The 24,124-nt window shown below is 39.7% G+C and overlaps 1 protein-coding gene across 1 annotated transcript in view; it reads left to right on the plus strand.

Moving 5' to 3' along the window:
- The window catches only part of SCIN (scinderin), an 80,811-nt gene extending 57,401 nt beyond the window's left edge, over window positions 1-23,410 (plus strand). The window contains exons 10-16 of the mRNA XM_030857179.3: window positions 502-592; window positions 5,805-5,975; window positions 9,236-9,413; window positions 9,713-9,834; window positions 12,639-12,716; window positions 14,408-14,468; window positions 22,485-23,410. Of these exons, the coding sequence (XP_030713039.1) occupies window positions 502-592; window positions 5,805-5,975; window positions 9,236-9,413; window positions 9,713-9,834; window positions 12,639-12,716; window positions 14,408-14,468; window positions 22,485-22,612 (829 nt within the window). The 3' untranslated portion in view covers window positions 22,613-23,410. The remainder of the gene's footprint in view (window positions 1-501; window positions 593-5,804; window positions 5,976-9,235; window positions 9,414-9,712; window positions 9,835-12,638; window positions 12,717-14,407; window positions 14,469-22,484) is intronic.
- The last annotated feature ends 714 nt before the right edge of the window (window positions 23,411-24,124 follow it).

Consider the following 24,124-nt stretch of genomic DNA (forward strand, 5'->3'; position numbering starts at 1 on the left):
ATGACAAAATGGGGCTTCACCATTGCCTACTTCTGATGATTATTTTCTTGATTTTTCTGGGTCCACACATTTGTTACTATGATCACCAAATATTCATGGAAAGATAAAGTACTTCTAATATCCAGCCTAATAGATTTGGCTCGTATTCTACTCAAATGGATTATTTTCACTGTGAAGATGGTTTCCCAAAATAGGCACCTCCAACTTGAAATCAGACAGAATTGACTACTTAGCGGAGTAATTATGGAACTAAAAATGGACCTATGAAATGGAGATTAAAAATACTTATCATATGTAGTTCTAAACAATACATGGGATAGTTCATGGCTCAATGTTAGTTAAGTACTTTAAAAAAACAATAACTTCTATGGCTTTATCATGTCAAAACAGCCGGTTTCTTCTTGACCTTTCATAATAACTTAAGTTTCTGCTTGAAATGCCTACATTAGAAGATCTTAAAACTTAAATACAAACTAATTTATTTTACTTTGGTTCTACCAGGCAAGGAGCAAATGCCACGAGGGATGAGCTGACGACTTCCGCATTCCTGACCGTTCAGTTGGATAGATCCCTTGGAGGACAGGCTGTGCAGGTTGGGATATTTTTACCCCAAAACTTATACAACTTAAAGTTTTCTTAGCCCAGTGTCTAGTTAAAACCCTTTTCCCAAGTTGGGATGGGAATTTGACCCTTTCTAAATATTATATTTTTTTCATTTTAGAATTTAAATATTCCTATTCTCATGCCATACTCATTCTCTCAGATTCTGGAAAAGAGGGAGCAAACAAAATTTAAAAAACAGAAACAAAAATAAACTATTAACAGATTTAAGAGCCCCAAAGAATCATTCCTTTAGAATCATATCAGATCAATGATAGCCAGTTGCTATTAAAACTGTTCTACCTGAGTTATCACTCCCAGGTGATCACTTTCAAGTTTTCAAATCTTTATAAATGTGTAATGGCTTCTTCAAAGGTAGAAAGTAATTAGAAAGGTAAGTCCAATACTTTAGTGCATAAAAACTGAGATGTGGAGAGTGAATTTGGTCTTCCAGCTGTTTTTCTTTCCATCTTGGATTTTAGTTCCTAAATAAAGCAAGTTAGACCTAAATTTAAAGGTGCATATTAACTTTTAAGAAACAAACTAACTGGGCTTCCCTGGTGGCGCAGTGGTTGAGAGTCCGCCTGCCAATGCAGGGGACACGGGTTCGTACCCCGGTCTGGGAAGATCCCACATGCCGCAGAGCAGCTAGGCCCGTGAGCCACGGCTGCTGAGCCTGCGCGTCTGGAGCCTGTGCTCCGCAACGGGAGAGGCCACAACAGTGAGAGGCCCGCGGACCGACAAAAAAAAAAAAAAACCTAACTTTTTAAATTGTTAATTAACAAATTAACAACATGATTGAATTCTGTAAATGCACTAGCTCCCCATGAAGTTCCCCATGAACTATTACATTCATTTCTTTTTTTGAATTTTATTTTATTTATTTTTTATACAGCATGTTCTTATTACTTATCTATTTTATATATATTAGTGTATACATGTCAATCCCAATCTCCCAATTCATCCCACCACCACCACCCCCCCTGCTTTCACCCCTTGGTGTCCATTTGTTCACTACATCTGTGTCTCTATTTCTGCCCTGCAAACCAGTTTGTCTGCACCATTTTTCTAGATTCCACATACATGTGTTAATATATGATATTTTTTTATCTCTTTCTGACTTATTTCACTCTGTATGATAGTCTCTAGGTCCATCCATGTCTCTACAAATGACCCAATTTCATTCCTTTTTATGGCTGAGTAATGTTCCATTGTATATATGTACCACATCTTCTTTATCCATTCGTCTCTTAATGGGCATTTAGGTTGCTTCCATGACCTGGCTATTGTAAATAGTGCTGCAGTGAACAGTGGGGTGCATGTGTCTTTTTGAATTATGGTTTTCTCTGGGTATATGCCCAGTAGTGGGATTGCTGGGTCATATGGTAATTCTATTTTTAGTTTTTTAAGGAACCTCCATACTATTCTCCATAGAGGCTGTATCAATTTACATTCCCACCAACAGTGCAAGAGGGTTCCCTTTTCTCCATACCCGCTCCAGCATTTGTTGTTTGTAGATTTTCTGATGATGGCCATTCTAACCAGTGTGAGGTGATACCTCATTGTAGTTTTGATTTGCATTTCTCTAATGATTAGTGATGTTGAGCAGCTTTTCATGTGCCTCTTGGCCATCTGTATGTCTTCTTTGGAGAAATGTCTATTTAGGTCTTCTGCCCATTTTTTGATTGCGTTGTTTTTTTTTTAATATTGAATTGCATGCGCTGTTTATATATTTTAGAGATTAATCCTTTGTCCATTGATTCATTTGCAAATATTTTGTCCCATTCTGAGGGTTGTCTTTTTGTCTTGTTTATAGTTTCCTTTGCTGTGCAAAAGCTTTTAAGTTTCATTAGGTCCCATTTGTTTATTTTTGTTTTGATTTCCATTACTATAGGAGGTGGGTCAAAAAAGATCTTGCTGTGATTTATGTCAAAGGGTGTTCTGCCTATATTTTCCTCTAAGAGTTTTATAGTGTCCGGTCTGACATTTAGGTCTTTAATCCATTTTGAGTTTATTTTTGTGTATGATGTTAGGAAGTGTTCTAATTACATTCTTTTACATGTAGCTGTCCAGTTTTCCCAGCACCACTTATTGAAGAGACTGTCTTTTCTCCATTGTATATCCTTGCCTCCTTTGTCATAGATTAGTTGACTGTAGGTGCTTGGGTTTATCTTTGGGCTTTCTATCCTGTTCCGTTGATCCATATTTCTGTATTTGTGCCAGAAGCATATTGTCTTGATTGTCTGAAGTCAGGGAGTCTGATTCCTCCAGCTCCGTTTTTTTCCCTCAAGATTGCTTTTTTCCCTCAAGATTGCTATTCGGGGTCTTTTGTGTCTCCATACAAATTTTAAGAATATTTTGTTCTAGTTCTGTAGAAAATGCCATTGGTAATTTGTAGGGATTGCATTGAATCTGTAGATTGCTTTGAGTAGTATAGTCATTTTCACAATATTGATTCTGCCAATCCAAGAACATGGTATATCTCTCCATCTATTTGTATCATCTTTAATTTCTTTCATCAGTGTCTTATAGTTTTCTGCATACAGGTCTTTTGTCTCCCTTGGTAGGTTTATTCCTAGGTATTTTATTCTTTTTGTTGCACTGGTAAATGGGAGTGTTTCCTTAATTTCTCTTCAGATTTTTCATCATTAGTGTATAGGAATAGAAGAGATTTCTGTGCATTAATTTTGTATCCTGCTACTTTACCAAATTCATTGATTAACTCTAGTAGTTTTCTGGTGGCATCTTTAGGATTCTCTATGTATAGTATCATGTCATCTGCAAACAGTGACAGTTTTACTTTTTCTTTTCTAATTTGTATTCCTTTTATTTCTTTTTCTTCTCTGATTGCCGTGGCTAGGACTTCCAAAACTATGTTGAATAATAGTGGTGAGAGTGGACATCCTTGTCTTGTTCCTGATCTTAGAGGAAATGCTTTCAGTTTTTCACCATTGAGAATGATGTTTGCTGTGGGTTTGTCATATATGGCCTTTATTATGTTGAGGTAAGTTCCCTCTATGCCTACTTTCTGGAGAGTTTTTATCATAAATGGTGTTCATTTTTGTCAAAAGCTTTTTCTGCATCTATTGAGATGATCATATGGTTTTTATTCTTCAATTTGTTAATGTGGTGTTTCACATTGATTTGCATGTATTGAAGAATCCTTGCATTCCTGGGATAAATCCCACTTGATCATGGTGTATGATCCTTTTAATGTGTTGTTAGATTCTGTTTGCTAGTATTTTGTTGAGGATTTTTGCAGCTATGTTCATCAGTGATACTGGCCTGTAGTTTTCTTTCTTTGTGACATCTTTGTCTGGTTTTGGTATCAGGGTGATAGCAGCCTCGTAGAATGAGTTTGGGAGTGTTCCTCCCTCTGCTGTATTTTGGAAGAGTTTGAGAAAGTTAGGTGTTAGCACTTCTCTAAATGTTTGATAGAATTCACCTGTGAAGCCATCTGGTCCTGGACTTTTGTTTGTTGGAAGATTTTTGATCGCAGTTTCAATTTCATTACTTGTGATTGGTCCGTTCATATTTTCTGTTTCTTCCTGGTTCAGTCTTGGAGGGTTATACCTTTCTAAGAATTTGTCCATTTCTTCCAGGTTGTCCATTTTATTGGCATAGAGTTTATATTCATTTCTTGAATGAAATATTTCTAAGAACTGACATCATCTATGTCATTTAGTTGATCTTTCAAGTAGTGATTACCAAATCATGCAAAACCTTTGAGGATAAGGCCCTGTGCCTTATAAATTCTATATTTCACAGTTAAATATTTGATATACCCAATGAATGAATTTCCAGTGTCAGCCAATTGAATCCTAAAATGGCAATGAAATGGTAATGCTTAGTTTCACCACAAGATGGCGGTGGTTTACAACAATGCATAAATAAAGTCCTCAATTGCTGTTTTAAACATTCCTTCGTAGACTGTATTAACAGTACTGAAAAATTTTCAGTTTACCTTTCTATCTCTTATTTTCATTTCGCAGTGGAGAATGGGCCTTAATCAGTAGCCCTCTTTCTTTCATGTTGGCGCTTGATGTTTTCTCAATGTTATGGGAAATGCTAAGCCAACGGCACTTTTAGGAGCTGTTAGGTAACCTCACCCCATGCTTTGGGGTGTGACTCAAAAGACGTTTTAACTTGTTACTGGCTTATTTGAATGTCTACTAGTTGAAAGATATTTGTGGAGTTAGTTACTTTCAGTGCTCCCTAGGCTTCCCTGTGATGGTATGTGCATCAGCATTCCCATTCACTTGGCTTCTAGAAAAAGACAGACCAGGGTAGGAGAGATATTTCAACTTTAGCATAGGGCAAATAATTTTAAAAAACAGGAGAGTGACACAAAATTTGAACTCTTTATGTAAATACATGCATCAATAGATTATGCAAGGGATAGGAAATTCGGATCTGATCCAGTATCTGTTGTTAAACTAATAGGTGAAATTAAATAACTCGCCATTTATTTTCTTCCATTTCCTTATCCTGAAAAATCCTGATATTGTATTTTAAAAACAGCTTATATTAAGCAAATCTACTAGTACCATTTCCGTAGGTAAGCTAAAAAGTATAAAGTCTATTCTGTTTATTTTTGTCAGTTTTTTATGTTTGGATTGAAATCTTTATTCATCCCCAGATTACAATGATTTTTTTTCATCCTACAGTGGTAGGGATGTAAAAAGAATGAGTATACTTTCGTGTTGTCTTATTTTTGGAAGAATTTGAATAATGCACATCTCCTAACCTACTGAACGAGATCCAAAACACGTGAGAGACAGGTATACCCCTAAACATCTGGAAAGCTTGGTGCCCTTGTAAAAAAAGAGTAATTTTCATAAAAGATGGCATACATCAGCACTTCGTTGTTTTCCCCCTTTTGGAGATGTAGATGAACAGACTTGAAACTTTGTGCTTTCTGGAAGCAGAAAGTGGTGCAGTGTGGTGCTGTGTCCGCCGAGAAGGTGCTGTGTCTGGAGTAACGAATGGTTCCTAAGTCAGTGAGGAAGCTCTGTTTGATTATCATTAACCTATATTTTCTGTTGATTCATCGTTCCTCCTGCTCTTGACTTTTTATATATATTTTTTTGACTTTTTATATATTTTTAATTTTGTTTTCAAAGAGAAAAATAAGGACGCCTTTGGAAATACGGCCTTCTTTCACTGCACTCTTTATTAATTTCTTTTATCCCCGCCGCCCCCAGATCCGAGTCTCCCAAGGCAAAGAACCTGCTCACCTGCTGAGTTTGTTCAAAGACAAACCGCTCATTATTTACAAGAACGGAACATCAAAGAAAGGAGGTCAGGTGCCGGCCCCCCCTACACGCCTCTTTCAAGTCCGAAGAAACCTAGCATCGATCACCAGAATTGTGGAGGTAACATCATGCATTCAGTAAAACCTGCCCTGGTCATGGGCTTCCCAGTGGACCTGAGCCATCAACAAATACTAGTCTTTAAAAAAATTGGCAAGTAAACCCCCTTCATTTCTATAATTAATCCAGCGTTCACCATAAAAAATATTAAAAGCAGGAGAATCAAGTAAAAAGTTAACTTCAGATACCAGGCCTCTCATATTTTTCAACCAGCTTATAACAAAACAAATGAATTTTAAGAATAATGTAACAAATCAAGCGGTCAAAGGCGTGAGGCAGCTTAAGCTCTGTCTTGAAAGGCCTGGGGGAAGATGGATTGAGGGTGATGGTCAGGTGACCACACTAGGAAAATTCAAGAGGGAGGGCCCTCATTTATACAAGTGTGAGGACCATGGAAAGCAAGCTTCGCCACACTGGGCCGGAACCATAACTCAGCTGTTACGGCCACACAAGCTGTCTCTGACAGCAGCTGTGAAAGAAGTCAAACCCCAGATCACAGTGTCAGACCACAAGACCACCAGGTATGGGCAAGGCCAGCGGGCCCAAGTTTTTAAATGGCTGAGTGCTTTGACTTCAGGGAGGATTCATCACACTTCATAACCCGGTCACCTTAGTCACCGTTGAAACCCAAGTCTCCCAAGTCACCCCTAACTGCCCTGCACTCTCTGTATGTCCCCAAACCTGGACCATTTGCCAAGTTGTTCAGCTGAGCCCTTAAAACCAGGTGGGTCACAGCATCCCTCCCCCCTCAACCTGTTCTCTAAGCCACCCCGCCTTTTGCTCCGTGGCTGTGTTCTGAGGACGCAGATTCCCATACAGCCTTCTCAAGTGGAAGTTGTATTTTCCCCCAGTGCCCGCTGACCAAGGACCGGTGGTGGGGTCCCCTCCTTGCTCCACCCTTGCCGTTTTGACTTCTTCTTATCCGTCTCCTTCCCCCATCCCCCTGTGCTGTCCTCTGCTGAGCTCCCGGTCCAGTCCTTCCCCTCTTATTGTTTGGTGGCTTCAGTCGTTGTCTCACCGTCTCCATCACTTTGACTCCTCTCATCAAACAGTTGTGTCTTGACTCCACTTCATCTCACACTTGTGGTCCTGTACTGGACTCCACTCCGTCATCCCTTCCTGCCCCTCCAGCCGGATGGGCTTTATCTAGTTTGCCAAAGCCCTGCCTTTCGCCGTCAAAAGCCTCATGTCTGACCCCGCTTTTCTCAGCCTCCTGCTAGCATTTGCTAGAGCCACCCTTTTCTGTCTTCTCAGAACGCTATCTTTTTACGAGGCTTCTGGAACCCCTCACTTAGCAGGATTTCTTCCACACTTGAGGGCCACTCTTCTGAAGAGTATTCGCACTCCCAACCAGCTTTGCTGCATTCTCCTCCTCTGCTCGTCCTCTAAGCTCTTGAACCCTCCGAGGCTCAGTCCTGGCCCTCTTCAGAGTGATCTCATTCAGTCATATAATTTAAACGCCATTAGGTATTGATCTCCTCCAGAACATTCTGTGCATGGATTCTCATGTGTTCAATTATGACTACTTTTTTTAATCTGTCAAATGGACGGTGAAGCCTTCATCTACAGGCCCTCTCAGTTGATTTCAGATGCAAGAGTCAAGGAGAATCGTTATGGTCCTGGTCTCTTCCCAGTGGGTACTTCTTCAGGGGGCATCGTGAGCTGCTTGCGATGCAGATTCTTTATTTTCTTGCAGCCTCCCAAACCAGCCTTTGCATTCCTAGCCTCTCTGAAATGCGCTAGTCGAAACATTGTTTATAAGGCTTTCTGTTTTCATCTCCTGGGAGGCTAAAGCTTTCTTATGTTCTATTTTGGAACTACCGCCAGGATCCCACACCAGTCTGGGCATGGACCTCTTGTCACCTGTCTCTCCATCGTCCAAGCTCTTTCCTCTGAACCAGTAAGGAGACATTTGGATTAGAAATTGGAAGTCATAGTTCCTGTAAATCTCCATCATCACATCTGATAGATTCCTTTGAGCTTGGTCCATGGAGCCTCCTTCCTACTGAAAGAGGATGATAAGCACTTCTCTGAGTGTTCCCAACACCTGGGACACATCTTTAAAATTTCCAGCAGCTGTTCGTTGCTCCTCTAGTGCTTTCTCTGGGGACAGGGTCCTGACGAACCTGGTGAAACCCAACTCTCCTCATGGTTGATGCCTTCCTCTGGCAGCTCGCCACAGTTGGTCAAACGGCATCATTTGGACAGCCGATCGCCAGCTCCTTCTTGAGGCACTCTCTTCACTTGCCCTCAGGACACCACACTCTTGATTTCTTCCTCTCTCATGGCTGCTCTATCACAGTCTTGTTTCCTGGTTCTTCTTCATCTCCCTGTTAGCACACCTCACATGGAGTCCCACAGAAAGTCATATGCATACTGTCACAATCATACAATCCTATAGTCAGACAGAGGGTCTCAAAGAGGCCAGTGCAGAGACACAAAATGACAAGGTCATAGACGCAGTCAAAGGCACAAGCCCATCGTAGGAGCTCAGACTCACTCCCAAGCCTGAGGTTCCACACATGCCTTGTCTCTGCCCCAATGCTCCACTGTCAGCCTCACCCTCAGGCTGGAGTCTGGTCTCAGCCAGGCGCCTCTCACTCACTCTGCAGCCACACTGACTGGAGCTGTGCTCATCTGGCTCATCCCAGACGGTGTCCACAGCTTCTCAGTTGAAAGGAAGAGGGTATGTCAGTGCTGTATTTTTAACCCCCTATAATCAGTCTCTTATAATTTGAGCTATAATTTATCTGAGCCTGGAGAACCTTTCAGTGAATCTATGTTATTATCTCTTTGTCTGTATTAGATCCCGGTCCCTGTTTTATGATTTTTCTGTGTCCCTTGGATTATTTGACAAACCTCTTTAGTGAAGGGAGAGAAAAACTGAACACTGTGCTTTACGTTTACCATTTGTGAATATAAACGTATATTTCTTTTCAACCTCTTTCCAAACATCAATTATAGCCCATCCTCCTTCTTGCGGTCTCTTTGAATATTATCCTTGTTATGTATCACTTAAGTTTGCCTTATTTTATTCTCAGAGCCTTGTGCTACTGTCTTCGGGCGGGTGAGCGTTAAAGTGACACAGCGCGATGTGCTCCTAATGTTTCTAACCCCCTAGGCGTGTCCTGGTGCCTCCTGAATTAATATCCTGGGTCAGGACAGAAGTCTGTAGGTGGTTTGGCACTGTCGCAGCTTCTTGGACATGTTTATTGAGGGAGCAGCAATGAATTTACATCGTGTTCTTTTTCTTCATACTCTAGGTAGATGTTGATGCAAAGTCATTGAATTCCAATGATGTTTTTGTCCTGAAACTACGACAAAATAATGGCTACATCTGGAGAGGAAAAGGGGCCAGCCAGGAGGAGGAGAAGGGAGCAGCGTATGTGGCAAGTGTCCTCAAATGTAAAACCACGAGGATTCAGGAAGGCGAGGAACCAGGTGTGTATAGGTGAGGCCAAGGACACTAGCCAGAACTTATATTTGGCATACTTGCTAATCATGTAATTTATTTATTTTTGTCATAAATAGGAACTTTGTAATGGTTGTAGGGCATTAAGAACCCATTCACTAGTTGCAAAAGTGAGGGATGGTGCCAACTATATTTAAGTAACTTCTCCTGCTCTATTTCAGTAACTTCTTAACAGTGAAGTTGAGGTGAGATACGATTATTTGTTAAGGTAAAGCAGTACCGACCATATGCTTCTGAAAATGCACTGGCTAACTTGTGTTTTCCACAGAGGAGTTTTGGAATTCCCTTGGAGGGAAAAAAGACTACCAGACCTCTCCCCTGCTAGAAACCCAGGCTGAAGACCATCCACCTCGGCTTTACGCCTGCTCCAACAAAACTGGAAGATTCATTGTAAGTGTCCCGTGAAACCCTGGGGTAGAATCAGCAGCAGTGGGAGAGAGAAGCATTCTTGTGTTGCTCTAACGCGTTCCTGCCCTGATTCTCAGTTTTAGTTTACCTGCAAACCACAGGTGACAATCTTTGCTCCACGCAGGGTTGGTTTAAGAGCCAGTGACGTACTGGACGTGAAAGCATCGGAATACTGTAATGTACTGTATTGATCAAGCTGCTCTTAAATATATCAGCTACTTTGCACCAGTGTCAGCATGTGGTCATTTCGGTACGAATATGCGTGTGGTTGGATTTGCTTATTTAATGGTTTGATGCTTTCTGTACGCAACAATAGTGGTTTCTCTGATCAAACTATGTAAATTTTACACTGCAGTTTCCCACGGGAATAAAAAGTTTCACCATGTTGACGGAATAAAAAATATTATGGAAATATGATCCTTGGGCAAGAATCACAGAAAGCTATATACACACCTGCAAATTAACTGAAATCAGCAGGAATATTTTATGTCATAGTCCCATTCACAAGCTTTGAATTCTAGGCAATTCAAAGTATTTGTGTACAAGAGTGATTATCTGTGGGTCTCTAAAATATCCTGGGCTGTGGCCCCTCATCTCAGTTTAATCAAAAATTCTGCTTTCTCTGTTTGACATACTAAGTTTTTGTGTAAATCTTTCATTTAAAGAACAAATTCCTTGCCTATAAAATCTGAACTAAAGATTTGGTCACCAAGTCTTAGTAAATACAAGCTTTACTTTTCAATGCACACATGACAATTTAGTAAGTATTTTCCCAGGTACATTGCATGCTTGAGATAAAATGCTTTGAAGAAGAAACTGCTCATGTGTGAACCACACTTGAAGCTTACATGTGATTTGACCTAAAAATTAAAGATTTAAATGGTGGATTGTGATAAATATTAGGTGGTTGGGCACCACAGTTGTTCACCCACTTTGGAAATCCATATATTTTATAAACTTGCTGTCAGAAAAATCTGTTGTTTTACTCTTTTTTTTTTTTTTTTTTTTTGCGGTACGCGGGCCTCTCACTGCTGTGGTCTCTCCCATTGTGGAGCACAGGCTCCGGACACGCAGGCCCAGCGGCCATGGCTCACGGGCCCAGCCGCTCCGCGGCATGTGGGATCCTCCCGGACCAGGGCACGAACCCGTGTCCCCTGCAAAGGCAGGCGGACTCTCAACCACTGCGCCACCAGGGAAGCCCTGTTTTACTCTTTTGACTGCTGATTTTATATTGCATCCAAACAATGGCTTTTTCAGCATATGCTCCTATAATTTCTTATTAGTATTATCTACTAATAATGCTGTAAATAACATGTTTGTTTCCAATGGAGCTATATGTTAAAAAAATAACACCTAGGCTTTGTTCTTAGGTTACAAAAATCTATTAGTTTTTGGGTTTTGTCATTCACATATTTAAGAGAAATATACTTTTCCTTTACACCTACTCATTTTCTTGTTTGATATTTGGAACGCTAATCCCTTCACATTTTAAGGAAAAGGAGTGTTACTAACAAGTGTTTGATCTCATCATCAGAAAACAGGCTTTAGACATGTAGATTCATACAAGACAGAGTCTATTGGTTAAAAGCACAGCTTTTAGAACCATTCTGCCTATTTGATATCACTTACTTGGCGATATTATTTACTGGCTGTGTGACCCTAGGCTGGTTACTTACCCTCTCTGTGCTATAATTTTCTCATCTGAAAAATGGGGATAATCCTAGTACCTACTTCATAGGGTTGTTGTGAATATTAAATTAGTTGTTGCATATATACAACAGTGCCAGGCATGGAGTAAGTGATATTTAAGGTTTTCGCTTTTTTTAAGCATTATGTAATTGGTAATTATTCTGTAAAAAGAAAATATAAACAAATTTGCCCTCTGTAAATGGTTAGTGTTTGTTTGTTTTTTGTGTAACGATCTCAAAATGTAATCAGATTACAACAAACAGGTATTGTCATGCTCAGGGGGCTTCAGGTTGGGGTCATGCCTATTCTTCCCAGGACAGAGCCCAGGAGCACAGGAGGGGCCCTGAGTCGCATTTGCTAGTATGACAAGGGCAAGGCCACAGTCAACTTCACCTGCAGAGTCACACAGTAGAGGGAAGGAGCAAACCATAATCCAATCTACCATACCTTCCTAATGATCAGGGGGGGTTTCATCCAGAATTCTTTTAAAAATTTGAACTTTAGATTAATGCATGCCTGCTGGTAATGGGTGCCTTAAACTAACCCTCCCCATTACCCTTTAATGTTAACTACGGAGAACACAATTTAACCCATTTAAAATAAAAATAATGAAGCTTTGCATATGGAATATTGTTATAATATCATCTTATGGAAAATGATTGATTCATAAAAATGACCAGACTTACTGATTTTATTAAAATAATCTTGACCTACAAAATGAAAGATGATTTAATACCCAGATCATAAACTTAAATATCTTTAGGAACTAGGAAGGCAACAGAAATCTGTGAAGCAACTTGTCATAAGGAAGTGGAATTAGAGACAACTGTGGCCAGATTGACTGTACATGGTCTCTCTAAGGCCATATGCAATGTTTATGTTAAGCACTGTCCTCCCCAAATAAGACACCCTGAGTTTGTGATACCTGATTAAACAGATAAACAATTATTTAAATCTTTAACTGCCCAAAAGGAAGAAAAAAATGGCTACCAAACTTTTTTTTGCTGTGCTCCAAATAATGCAAGGGGTTTATATCCCGTATATTAGAAAAATCACTGCTTAACTGCTTGGTCATAAAGCTTTTTTATACATTTCAGGTTGAAGAGGTTCCAGGAGAGTTCACCCAGGATGATTTAGCAGAAGATGATGTCATGTTACTAGATGCTTGGGAACAGGTAAGAGAGTGGAACAGGAAGAGAGTGTACTTATAGTTGGGACCTGACACAACCTGCTTTGAGAAATAGCAAGTCTAATAAAAAACGGACCCATGGATTTAGGCTGTATGTAAAAGAAACTCTCCACAGTTTGGCAAAAAATAAAACCAGTGTGGCAAGTTGGTTTCTGAATATGGAAATAATTCCACGGCTACCATCTTTGGCTGTATAGTTTTGGCCAAAAAAACCCCTACTTTTCATTTATTTGTAAAATTCACTCGTTCCTAATTTATTCATACATTCATTCATCCACTCATTTAAGTAATAAATGCATTAGTTGGTTGCAGTGCATGGGGGGTACGATGCCTCAGGAAGACCAAAGTATTCAGAATTTCTCTTGAAATTTGACGAAAAGTCCTAGGAGACCCCTTCCCTGGGGAAGTAATAGACACAGAATAGTTTTGAATCTACACAGTAAAATATATTACTGTTATGTATATATCTTTATTTGATAGAAAATTAATGGCGATTTTATATGTCACATCTGTTAGTTGTTTTCTCCTGTGAAAGGGAAAAATAAATATATTAGGAGCTAAATCATATAGCAATTATAAAACACTTATCTGAATTAGGCCTAGTCTTAGAGTCAACCACAGAGACTTGTTACTTTTAGGTTTGTTCTTACTTGCTAAGTCATTCAGTTATATTACAACTTAGCTTCTTGGTCTAGAATTACCATATTTGAGTTTGGGGTCTAGTCACAGATTCTCCCTAAGTGAATGGATCACTTATTTCTAGATATGAAATTTAAAACCTTATGTCAATAAAACACCTTTGTGTATTTAAGAATTATAAGAATGTTTCCTTATGCAGAAGAATTTAATCTTTTCCATTTGTAGTGAGCTCTGTTGCTTCCATAATCATGGATACTTCAGAATATTTCCTGTACTACATTTCATTTGTTTTTCAATCATACTTTTCATTTACATGGCCATGCTGTCATGGTTTGTTCTGTGCCTGCAAGCAAATATTCTAGCACTTTCAGTATGCATTAGAATGTAATCAAAACTAATTTGACCAAAATTTCTCTGCCAACAAGTGATTTTAAAGTGATTTAAATATAAGGGAATTCAGGAGAATTTTTCATCATTGAAGCAGAAAACCTACACATTTGACAAGAAGGATACATACAGAACATGTATCTGTTTTTAAGAATCAGTATTTAAATATTAAACATTATAGCACTTTTACCAAAGTGTGACAGGATACAATACCATAGGACAAGAACCCTAGGACTAAGTTAGGGGATCCTAAAGGGAGTCTGGGGTGCCCACAAACAAGCTACATATGGTTCCCCCAGGATAATAGTATGGGGATACTGACTGCCTTACACACCCCAGGGTTGGGTGCAAAAAAACCAGCCAATGTGTGGTTTTAAGGAAAGCTCACTTAATAACTAGAAAACATTATATAAACTTAAAATACCAGAATGTGAAATCTGGAGTCAAACTGGCTGGATATAAATTTAGGGTCTCTTAGTAAGTGTATACATTAGGAAAGTGATTGAACCTCTCTGCACCTCCATCTCCACACCCCTGACTTTGGGGTTGCTGTGAAGATTAAGTAGGATTGTATGAGAAGCACTTTGCATAAGGCTTGCACCACATCTACACTCCCAAAACAATGTGTATTATTATTGCTTCATTTTTCAGATTTTTATTTGGATTGGAAAAGATGCCAATGAAGTTGAGAAATCAGAATCTCTGAAGTCGGGTAAGCTAGATCCCGTGGGGAATTATGACAGTAATTCTGAACAGGTGTTACCAAGTTCCTGACTTCTCTTTTCACCACATCCTCCAAAACCACATATCAAAACCAAGAAGAATCTTAGCTTTCGTCTTCAGAACTAAAGAGTAATGGAATTTTTTTTTAAATGAAGAATTTCAGAAAAGGAACAAGAAAAACATATTTTGTTATCTAATTTAGGATGTAATTATATCAATTTATTCTGAAAATTTCTAATTCACTTAAACACTTTTTTATTATGGAAATAGTAAAACCTCCATAACTGTGATAACTTAGATTTTTTTTTTAACATCATTATTGGAATATAATTGCTTTACAATGGTGTGTTAGTTTCTGCTTTATGACAAAGTGAATCAGTTATACATATACATATGTTACCATATCTCTTCCCTCTTGCGTCTCCCTCCCTCCCACCCTCCCTATCCCACCCCTGTAGGTGGTCACAAAGCACTGAGCTGATCACCCTGTGCTATGCGGCTGCTTCCCACTAGCTATCTATTTTACATTTGGTAGTGTATATATGTCCATGCCACTGTCTCATTTTGTCACAGCTTACCATTCCCCCTCCCCATATCCTCAAGTCTATTCTGTAGTAGGTCTGTGTCTTTATTCCCATCTTGCCCCTAGGTTCTTCATGACCTTTTTCTTTCTTAGATTCTATTTATATATGTTAGCAAACGGTGTTTGTCTTTCTCTTTCTGACTTACTTCACTCTGTATGACAGACTCTAGGTCCATCCACCTCACTACAAATAACTCAATTTCGCTTCTTTTTATGGTTATCTAATATTCCATTGTATATATGTGCCACATCTTCTTTATCCATTCATCTGTTGATGGATACTTAGGTTGCTTCCATGTCCTGGCTATTGTAAATAGAGCTGCAATGAACATTTTGGTACATGACTCTTTTTGAATTATGTTTTCTCAGGGGATATGCCCAGTAGTGGGATTGCTGGGTCATATGGTAGTTCTATTTTTAGTTTTTTAAGGAACCTCCATACTATTCTCCATAGTGGCTGTATCAATTTACATTCCCACCAACAGTGCAAGAGGGTTCCGTTTTCTCCACACCCTCTCCAGCATTTATTGTTTGTAGATTTTTTAATGATGGCCATTCTGACCAGTGTGAGATGATATTGCATTGTAGTTTTGATTTACATTTCTCTAAAGATTAATGATGTTGAGCATTCTTTCATGTGTTTGTTCGCAATCTGTATATCTTCTTTGGAGAAATGTCTATTTAGGTCTTCTGCACATTTTTGGATTGGGTTGTTTTTTTGATATTGAGCTGCATGAGATGCTTGTAAATTTTGGAGATTAATCCTTTGTCAGTTGCTTCATTTGCAAATATTTTCTCCCATTCTGAAGTCTGTCTTTTCATTTTGTTTATGGTTTCCTTTGCTTTGCAAAAGCTTTTAAGTTTCATTAGGTCCCACTTGTTTATTTTCGTTTTTATGGCCATTTCCTAGGAGGTGGGTCAAAAAGGAATTTGCTGTGATTTATGTCAAAGAGTGTTCTGCCTATGTTTTCCTCTAAGAGTTTTATAGTGTCTGGCCTTACATTTAGGTATTTAATCCATTGTGAGTTTATTTTTGTGTATGGTGTTAGAGAGTGTTCTAATTTCATTCTTTTACATGCACCTGTCCAGTTTTCCCAGCACCACTTATTGAAGAGGCTGTCTTTTCTCCACTGTATATTCTTGCCCTCTTTATCAAAGATAAGGTGACCATATGTGCATGGGTTTATCTCTGGGCTTTCTATCCTGTTCCATTGATCTATATTTCTGTTTTTGTGCCAGGACCATACTGTCTTGATTACAGTAGCTTTGTAGTATAGTCTGAAGTCAGGGAGCCTGATTCCTCCAGCTCCATTTTTCTTTCTCAAGATTGCTGTGGCTATTCGGGGTCTTTTGTGTTTCCATACAAATTGTGAAGCTTTTTGTTCTAGTTCTGTGAAAAATGCCAGTGGTAGTTTGATAGGGATTGCATTGAATCTGTAGATTGCTTTGGGTAGTAGAGTCGTTTTCACAATGTTGATTCTTCCAATCCAAGAACATGGTATATCTCACCATCTGTTGGTATCATCTTTAATTTCTTTCATCAGTGTCTTATAATTTTCTGCATACAGGTCTTTTGTCTCCTTAGGTAGGTTTATTCCTAGATATTTTATTCTTTTTGTTGCAGTGGTAAATGGGAGTGTTTTCTTAATTTCACTCTCAGATTTTTCATCATTAGTGTATAGGAATGCAAGAGATTTCTGTGCATTAATTTTGTATCCTGCTACTTTACCAAATTCATCAATTAGCTCTAGTAGTTTTCTGGTAGGATCTTTAGGATTCTCTATGTATAGTATCATGTCATCTGCAAACTGACAGCTTTTTTTCTTCCTGTCTGATTTGGATTCCTTTTATTTCTATTTTTCTCTGATTGCTGTGGCTAAAACTTCCAAAACTATGTTGAATAATAGTGGTGAGAGTGGGCAACCTTGTCTTGTTCCTGATCTTAGTGGAAATGGTTTCAGTTTTTCACCATTGAGGATGATGTTGGGTGTGGGTTTGTCATATTTGGCTTTATTATGCTGAGGAAATTTCCCTCTATGCCTACTTTTGCAAAGTTTTTATCATAGATGGGTGTTGAATTTTGTCGAAAGCTTTCTCTGCATCTATTGAGATGATCATATGGTTTTTATTCTTCAATTTCTTAATATGGTGTATCACATTGATTGATTTGTGTATATTGAAGACTCCTTGCATTCCTGGGATAAACTACACTTGATCATGGTGTATTATCCATTTAATGTGCTGTTGGATTCTATTTGCCACTATTTTGTTGAGGATTTTTGTATCTGTGTTCATCAGTGATACTGGCCTGTAGTTTTCTTTCTTTGTGACATCTTTGTCTGGTTTTGGTATCAGGGTGATGGTGGCCTCACAGAATGAGTTTGGGAGTGTTCCTCCCTCTGCTGTATTTTGGAAGAGTTTGAGAAAGATGGGTGTTAGCTCTTCTCTAAATGTTTGATAGAATTCACCTGTGAAGCCATCTGGTCTTGGGCTTTTGTTTGTTGGAAGATTTTTAATCACAGTTTCAAATTCAGTGCTTGTGATTGGTCAGTTCATATTTTCTATTTCTTCCTGATTCAGTCTTAGAAGGTTGTGCATGTCTAAGAATTAGTCCATCTCTTCCAGGTGGTCCATTTTATTGGTATAGAGTTGCTTGTAGTAATCTCTCATGATCCTTTGTATTTCTGCAGTGTCAGTTGTTACTTCTCCTTTTTCATTTCTAATTCTATTGACTTAAGTCTTCTCCCTTTTTTCTTGATGAGTCTGGCTAATGGTTTATCAATTTTGTTTATCTTCTCAAAGAACCAGCTTTTAGTTTTATTGATCTTTTTAATCACAATTAAGTTAATTATCATTTCCTTCATTTCTTTTTGATTTATTTCTGATCTGATCTTTACGATTTCTTTCCTTTTGCTAACTTTGGGGTTATTTTGTTCTTCTTTCTCTAATTGCTTTAGGTGTAAGGTTACGTTGATTATTTGAGATGTTTCTTGTTTCTTAAGGTAGGATTGTATTGCTATAAACTTCCCTCTTAGAACTGCTTTTGCTGCATCCCATAGGTTTTGGGTCAACGTGTTTTCAGTGTCTTTTGTTTCTAGGTATTTTTTGATTCCCTCTTTGATATCTTAAGTGATCTCTTGGTTATTAAGTAGTGTATTGTTTAGCCTCCAAGTGTTTATATTTTTTACAGATTGTTTCCTGTAATTCATATCTAGTCTCATAGCGTTGTGGTTGGAAAAGATACTTGATACAATTTCAGTTTTCTTAAATTTACCAAGGCTTGATTTGTGACCCAGGATATGATCTATCCTGGAGAATGTTCCATGAGCACTTGAGAAGAGTGTGTATTCTGCTGTTTTTCGATGGAATGTCCTATAAATATCAATTAAGTCCATCTTGTTTAATGTATCATTTAAAGCTTGTGTTTCCTTATTTATTTTCATTTTGGATGATCTGTCCATTGGTGAAAGTGGGGTGTTAAAGTCCCCTACTATGATTGTGTTACTGTCAATTTCCTCTATAATGGCTGTTAGTATTTTTTTTTTTCTTTTTGCGGTACGCAGGCCTCTCACGGTTGTGGCCTCTCCCATTGCGGAGCACAGGCTCCAGATGCGCAGTCTCACCAGCCATGGCTCATGGGCCCAGCCGCTCCACGGCATGTGGGATCTTCCCGGACCGGGACATGAACCCGTGTCCCCTGCATGAGCAGGCGGACTCTCAACCACTGCGCCCCCAGGGAAGCCCTGGCTGTTAGTATTTGCCTTATGTGTTGAGGTGCTCCTATGTTGGGTGCATAAATATGTACAATTGTTATATATTCTTCTTGGATCAATCCCTTGATTATTATGTAGTGTCCTTCTTTGTCTCTTGTAATAGTCTTTATTTTAAAGTCTATTTTGTCTTACATGAGAATTGCTACTCCAGCTTTCTTTTGATTTCCATTTGCATAGAATCTTTTTCCATCCCCTCACTTTCAGTGTGTATGTGTCCCTAGGTCTGAAGTGGGTCTCTTGTAGACAGCGTATATACGGGTCTTGTTTTTGTATCCATTCAGCCAGTCTTGTCTTTTGGTTGGAGCATTTAATCCATTTACATTTAAGGTAATTATCGATATGTATGTTCCTATTACCATTTTCTTAATTGTTTAGCGTTTGTTATTGTAGGTCTTTTCCTTCTCTTGTGTTTCCTGCCTAGAGAAGTTCCTTTAGCATTTGTTGTAAAGCTGGTTTGGTGGTGCTGAATTCTCTTAGCTTTTGCTTGTTTGTAAAGGTTTTAATTTCTCCATCAAATCTGAATGAGATCCTTGCTGGGTAATCTTGGTTGTAGGTATTTCTCCTTCATCACTTTAAATATGTCCTGCCACTCCCTTCTGGCTTGCAGAGTTTCTGCTGAAAGATCAGCTGTTAACCTTACGGGGATTCCCTTGTGTGTTGTTTGTTGTTTTTCCCTTGCTGCTTTTAATATGTTTTCTTTGTATTTTATTTTTGATACTTTGATTAATATGTGTCTTTGTGTGTTTCTCCTTGGATTTATCCTGTATGGGACTCTCTGTGCTTCCTGGACTTGATTAACTGTTTCCTTTCCCATATTAGGTAAGTTTTCAACTATAATCTCTTCAAATATTTTCTCAGTCCCTTTCTTTTTCTCTTCTTCTTCTGGGACCCCTATAATTCAAATGTTGGTGCATTTAATTTTGTCCCAGAGGTCTCTGAGGCTTTCCTCAGTTCTTTGCATTCTTTTGTCTTTTTTCTGTTCTGCAGTAGTTATTTCCACTATTTTATCTTCCAGGTCACTTATCCGTTCTTCTGCCTCTGTTATTCTGCTATTGATCCCTTCTAGAGCATTTTTAGTTTCATTTATTGTGTTGTTCATCATTGTTTGTTTGCTCTTTAGTTCTTCTAGGTCCTTGTTAAACATTTCTTGTATTTTCTCTCTTCTATTTGCAAGATTTTGGATCATCTTTACTATCATTATTCTGAATTCTTTTTCAGGTAGACTGCCTATTTCCTCTTCATTTGTTAGGTGATGGGTTTTTGCCTTGCTGCTTCATCTGCTGTGTGTTTTTCTGTCTTCTCATTTTGCTTAACTTACTGTGTTTGGGGTCTGCTTTTCGCAGGCTGCAGGTTCGTAGTTCGCGTTGTTTTTGGTGTCTGTCCCCAGTGGCTAAGGTTGGTTCAGTGGGTTGTGTAGGCTTCCTGGTGGAGGGGACTAGTGCCTGTGTTCTGGTGTGTGAGGCTGGATCTTGTCTTTCTGGTGGGCAGGTCCACATCTGGTGGTGTGTTTTGGGGTGTTTGTGGCCTTATTATGATTTTAGGCAGCCTCTCTGCTAATGGATGGGGCTGTGTTCCTGTCTTGCTAGTTGTTTGGCATAGCGTGTCCAGCAGTGTAGCTTGCTGGTTGTTGAGTGAAGCTGGGTCTTGGCGTTGAGATGGAGATCTCTGGGAGATTTTTGCAATTTGATATTACGTGTAGCTGGGAGGTCTCTTGTGGACCAGTGTCCTGCCCTTGGTTCTCCCACCTCAGAGGCACAGCCCTGATGCCTGGCTGGAGCACCAAGAGCCTTTCATCCACACGGCTCAGAATAAAAGGGAGAAAAAATGGATAGAAAGAAAGAAAGAAAGAAGGAAGATAAAATAAAATAAAATAGGTATTAAAATAAAATATAATTACTAAGAAAAAAATTTTAAAAAGTTAAAAAAAATTTAAAAAACGGATGTACAGAACCCTAGGACAAATGGTAAAAGCAAAGCTATACAGACAAAATCACACCCAGAAGCACACACATACACACTCACAAAAGGAGAAAAAGGGGAAAAAAAAAATATATATATATATATAACTTTGCTCCCAAAAATCTACCTCCTCAATTTGAGATGACTCGTTGCCTATTCAGGTATTCCATAGATGCAGGGTCCATCAAGTTGATTGTGGAGATTTAATCAGCTCCTCCTCAGGCTGCTGGGGGAGATTTCCCTTTCTCTTCTTTGTTCACACAGCTCCCGGGGTTCAGCTTTGGATTTGGCCCCGCCTCTGCGTGTAGGTCGCCTGAGTGCGTCTGTTCTTCGCTCAGACAGGACAGGGTTAAAGGAGCAGCTGCTTCGTGGGCTCTGCTCACTTGGGGCGGGGAGGGGGGGGCCGGTAGGGGTACAGAATGTGGGGCAAGCCTGCGGCGGTAGAGGCCAACATGACGTTGCACCAGCCTGAGGCGCGCCGTGTGTTCTCCCGGGGAAGTTGTCCCCGGATCACGGGACCCTGGTGTGGCGGGCTGCACAGGCTCCCGGGAGGGGAGGTGTGGAGAGCGACCTGTGCTCGCACACAGGCTTTTTGGTGGCGGCAGCAGCAGCCTTAGCGTCTCATGCCCGTCTCTGGGGTCCGCGCTGATAGCCGCGGCTCGCGCCCGTCTCTGGAGCTCCTTTAAGCAGCGCTCTTAATCTCCTCTCCTCGCACACCAGGAAGCAGAGGCAAGAAAAAGTCTCTTGCCTCTTCGGCAGCTCCAGACCTTTTCCCGGACTCCGTCCCGGCTAGCTGTGGCTCACTAGCCCCCTTCAGGCTGTGTTCACACAGACAGCCCCAGTCCTCTCCCTGGGATCCGACCTCCGAAGCCCGAGCCTCAGCTCCCAGCCCCCGCCCGCCCCGGCGGGTGAGCAGACAAGCCTCTCGGGCTGGTGAGTGCCGGTTGGCACCGATCCTCTGTGCGGGAATCTCTCCGTTTTGCCCTCCGCGCCCCTGTTGCTGTGCTCTCCTCCGCGGCTCCGAAGCTTTCCCCCTCCGCCACCCGCAGTCTCCGCCCGCGAAGGGGCTTCCTAGTGAGTGGAAACTTTTCCTCTTTCACAGCTCCCTCCCACTGGTGCGGGTCCCGTCCCTATTCTTCTGTCTCTGTTTTTTCTTTTTTCTTTTGCCCTACCCAGGTACGTGGTGGGTTTCTTGCCTTCTGGGAGGTCTGAGGTCTTCTGCCAGCGTTCATCAGGTGTTCTATAGGAGTTGTTCCACACGTAGATGTATTTCTGATGTATTTGTGGAGAGGAAGTTGATCTCCGCATCTTACTCTTCCACCATCTTGAAGCTCTGACAACTTAGATTTTTATAAATTCCTTTTGAGGAATGCTGTTCTTTCTGGCACAGTTTTTTGTTTGTTTGTTTGTTTGTTTTTGTATTATTGCAAAGTAATTATTGCAAAGAATAATTACGCTGTAAGAATAATTCCATAAAATTTGGAATATTTTTAGGCAATAATGAGACTCTCATGCACATTCCACGGCAGATGAGAGAAGACAACAAGGAATTGTTCATATGGAGTAGCATTGGCTACTTTAGGGCAATGAAAATTTGATTTATTAATTTTATTGGCAAGCTTTTCATTCTATAGTTATTTTACTTTAATTGAAACTAACTCACTTTATTTGTCTTTTAAACTCTTTTTAGCCAAAATATACCTTGAGACAGACCCTTCTGGAAGAGACAAGAGGACGCCAATTGTCATCATAAAACAGGGCCATGAGCCATCTACATTCACAGGCTGGTTCCTGGGCTGGGATTCCAGCAGGTGGTAAACTGAGTTTTGTAGGAAAAAGCAAACAAACAAGTAAGCATTATGGGGCAGCTGTCCCATTGCTGTTTGGTGGGGAGAAAGGGGAGCTTGTTTGTTTGTTTGACTTTAGAAAATTAACCTCAGCCATGTGGCTGTTTTTTAATGCTTAGTACTGGTTTGAAATTTCTTTTAAACTGGAATTTTCTTATGTTAGTATTTTTAAATAACTTAAAGTAAACTTTTGTTACGGACCAGTATTAGCTCTGCTGGATCCTGGCTTATATCTTTTATATGACCTTTTAAAGGAGAAAAGCTATGCTCAGTCTAGGGGAGTTTGTCAGGAAATTTTACAATTCAGGAGTGATTAGCCAAACTTGTACTTTAATATATCAGAGAAGAAAGTTATAAATGCCTTTGAGGTTATTCTCCTTTCTGTGTGTTATGTTCAAAAGAATCACATGCTTGCAGTAAGGTTTCCATTAAAAATAGGTTTAAAAGTTTGCTGTTTTCCTTCTTTAGCCAATGTGACTTTGATACCATTAACTCTTAAGTGTCATTTTCTTTTTTTTAAAAAAGTTTTTGGCCACACCCCACGGCATGTGGGATCTTAGTTCCCCAACCAGGGATTGAACCCACGCCTCCTGCATTGGAAGGCAGAGTCTTAACCACTGGACCGCCAGGGAAGTCCCAAATGTAATTTTCTAGGAGAAACTTTACCTTTTTGGCCTTTTAAAAAGCCTTTGAGGGGCTTCCCTGGTGGCGCAGTGGTTGAGAGTCTGCCTGCCAATGCAGGGGACACGGGTTCGTGCCCCGGTCCGGGAAGATCCCACATGCCGTGGAGCGGCTGGGCCCGTGAGCCATAGCCACTGAGCCTGCGCGTCTGGATCCTGTGCTCTGCAACAGGAGAGGCCGCAACAGTGAGAGGCCCGCGTACCAAAAAAAAAAAAAAAAAGCGCGTTTGAAAGCACAGCTCTTCATGACAAAATAATTTGTATTCGTATCCACTTTTATATATATCTGTATATTTGACAGTAATGTTTAATATCTCAAAAGATATGTACAAAAAGGTTTCACTAATCCTGTCTTTCCTCATTAAAATACATCTTTTTAAAAAGTTTGTTGTGACATTTTATTCAAGTGTGATGTATCAGTTAATTACACAGTTAACCTTAAGGTTACAAATACTTTTATGCATAAATAAATATGAATTTAATTTTTAAAAATTCATTCTCATTACATAGTCAAAATTAAACTTTTCCATGGTTATATAATTTTCAACTTTAAATACCATACTGCAAATGAAAGCGGGGTCCTGTTAAAAACTACACAGAAGCATATTAACAGTTTTAAGAGTTTTTGTGAGCAAAAATCGATTTGGATTGGGCAGTGCCAAAGCGAGCACTCCAAGGGGACTATAATGGAGAAAAGGTGGAAACAAAGCAAGGAAATTACTACTGATTGGCTACAGCTTGAAGTCTAGCTGACTCTGATTGGTTGCCCGTAGGTTTGGATTTCGTAACCGAGAGGCATTTAC

The sequence above is a fragment of the Globicephala melas genome, chromosome 9 (genome assembly GCF_963455315.2).
Source record: "Globicephala melas chromosome 9, mGloMel1.2, whole genome shotgun sequence".
NCBI classification, from domain to species: domain Eukaryota; kingdom Metazoa; phylum Chordata; class Mammalia; order Artiodactyla; family Delphinidae; genus Globicephala; species Globicephala melas.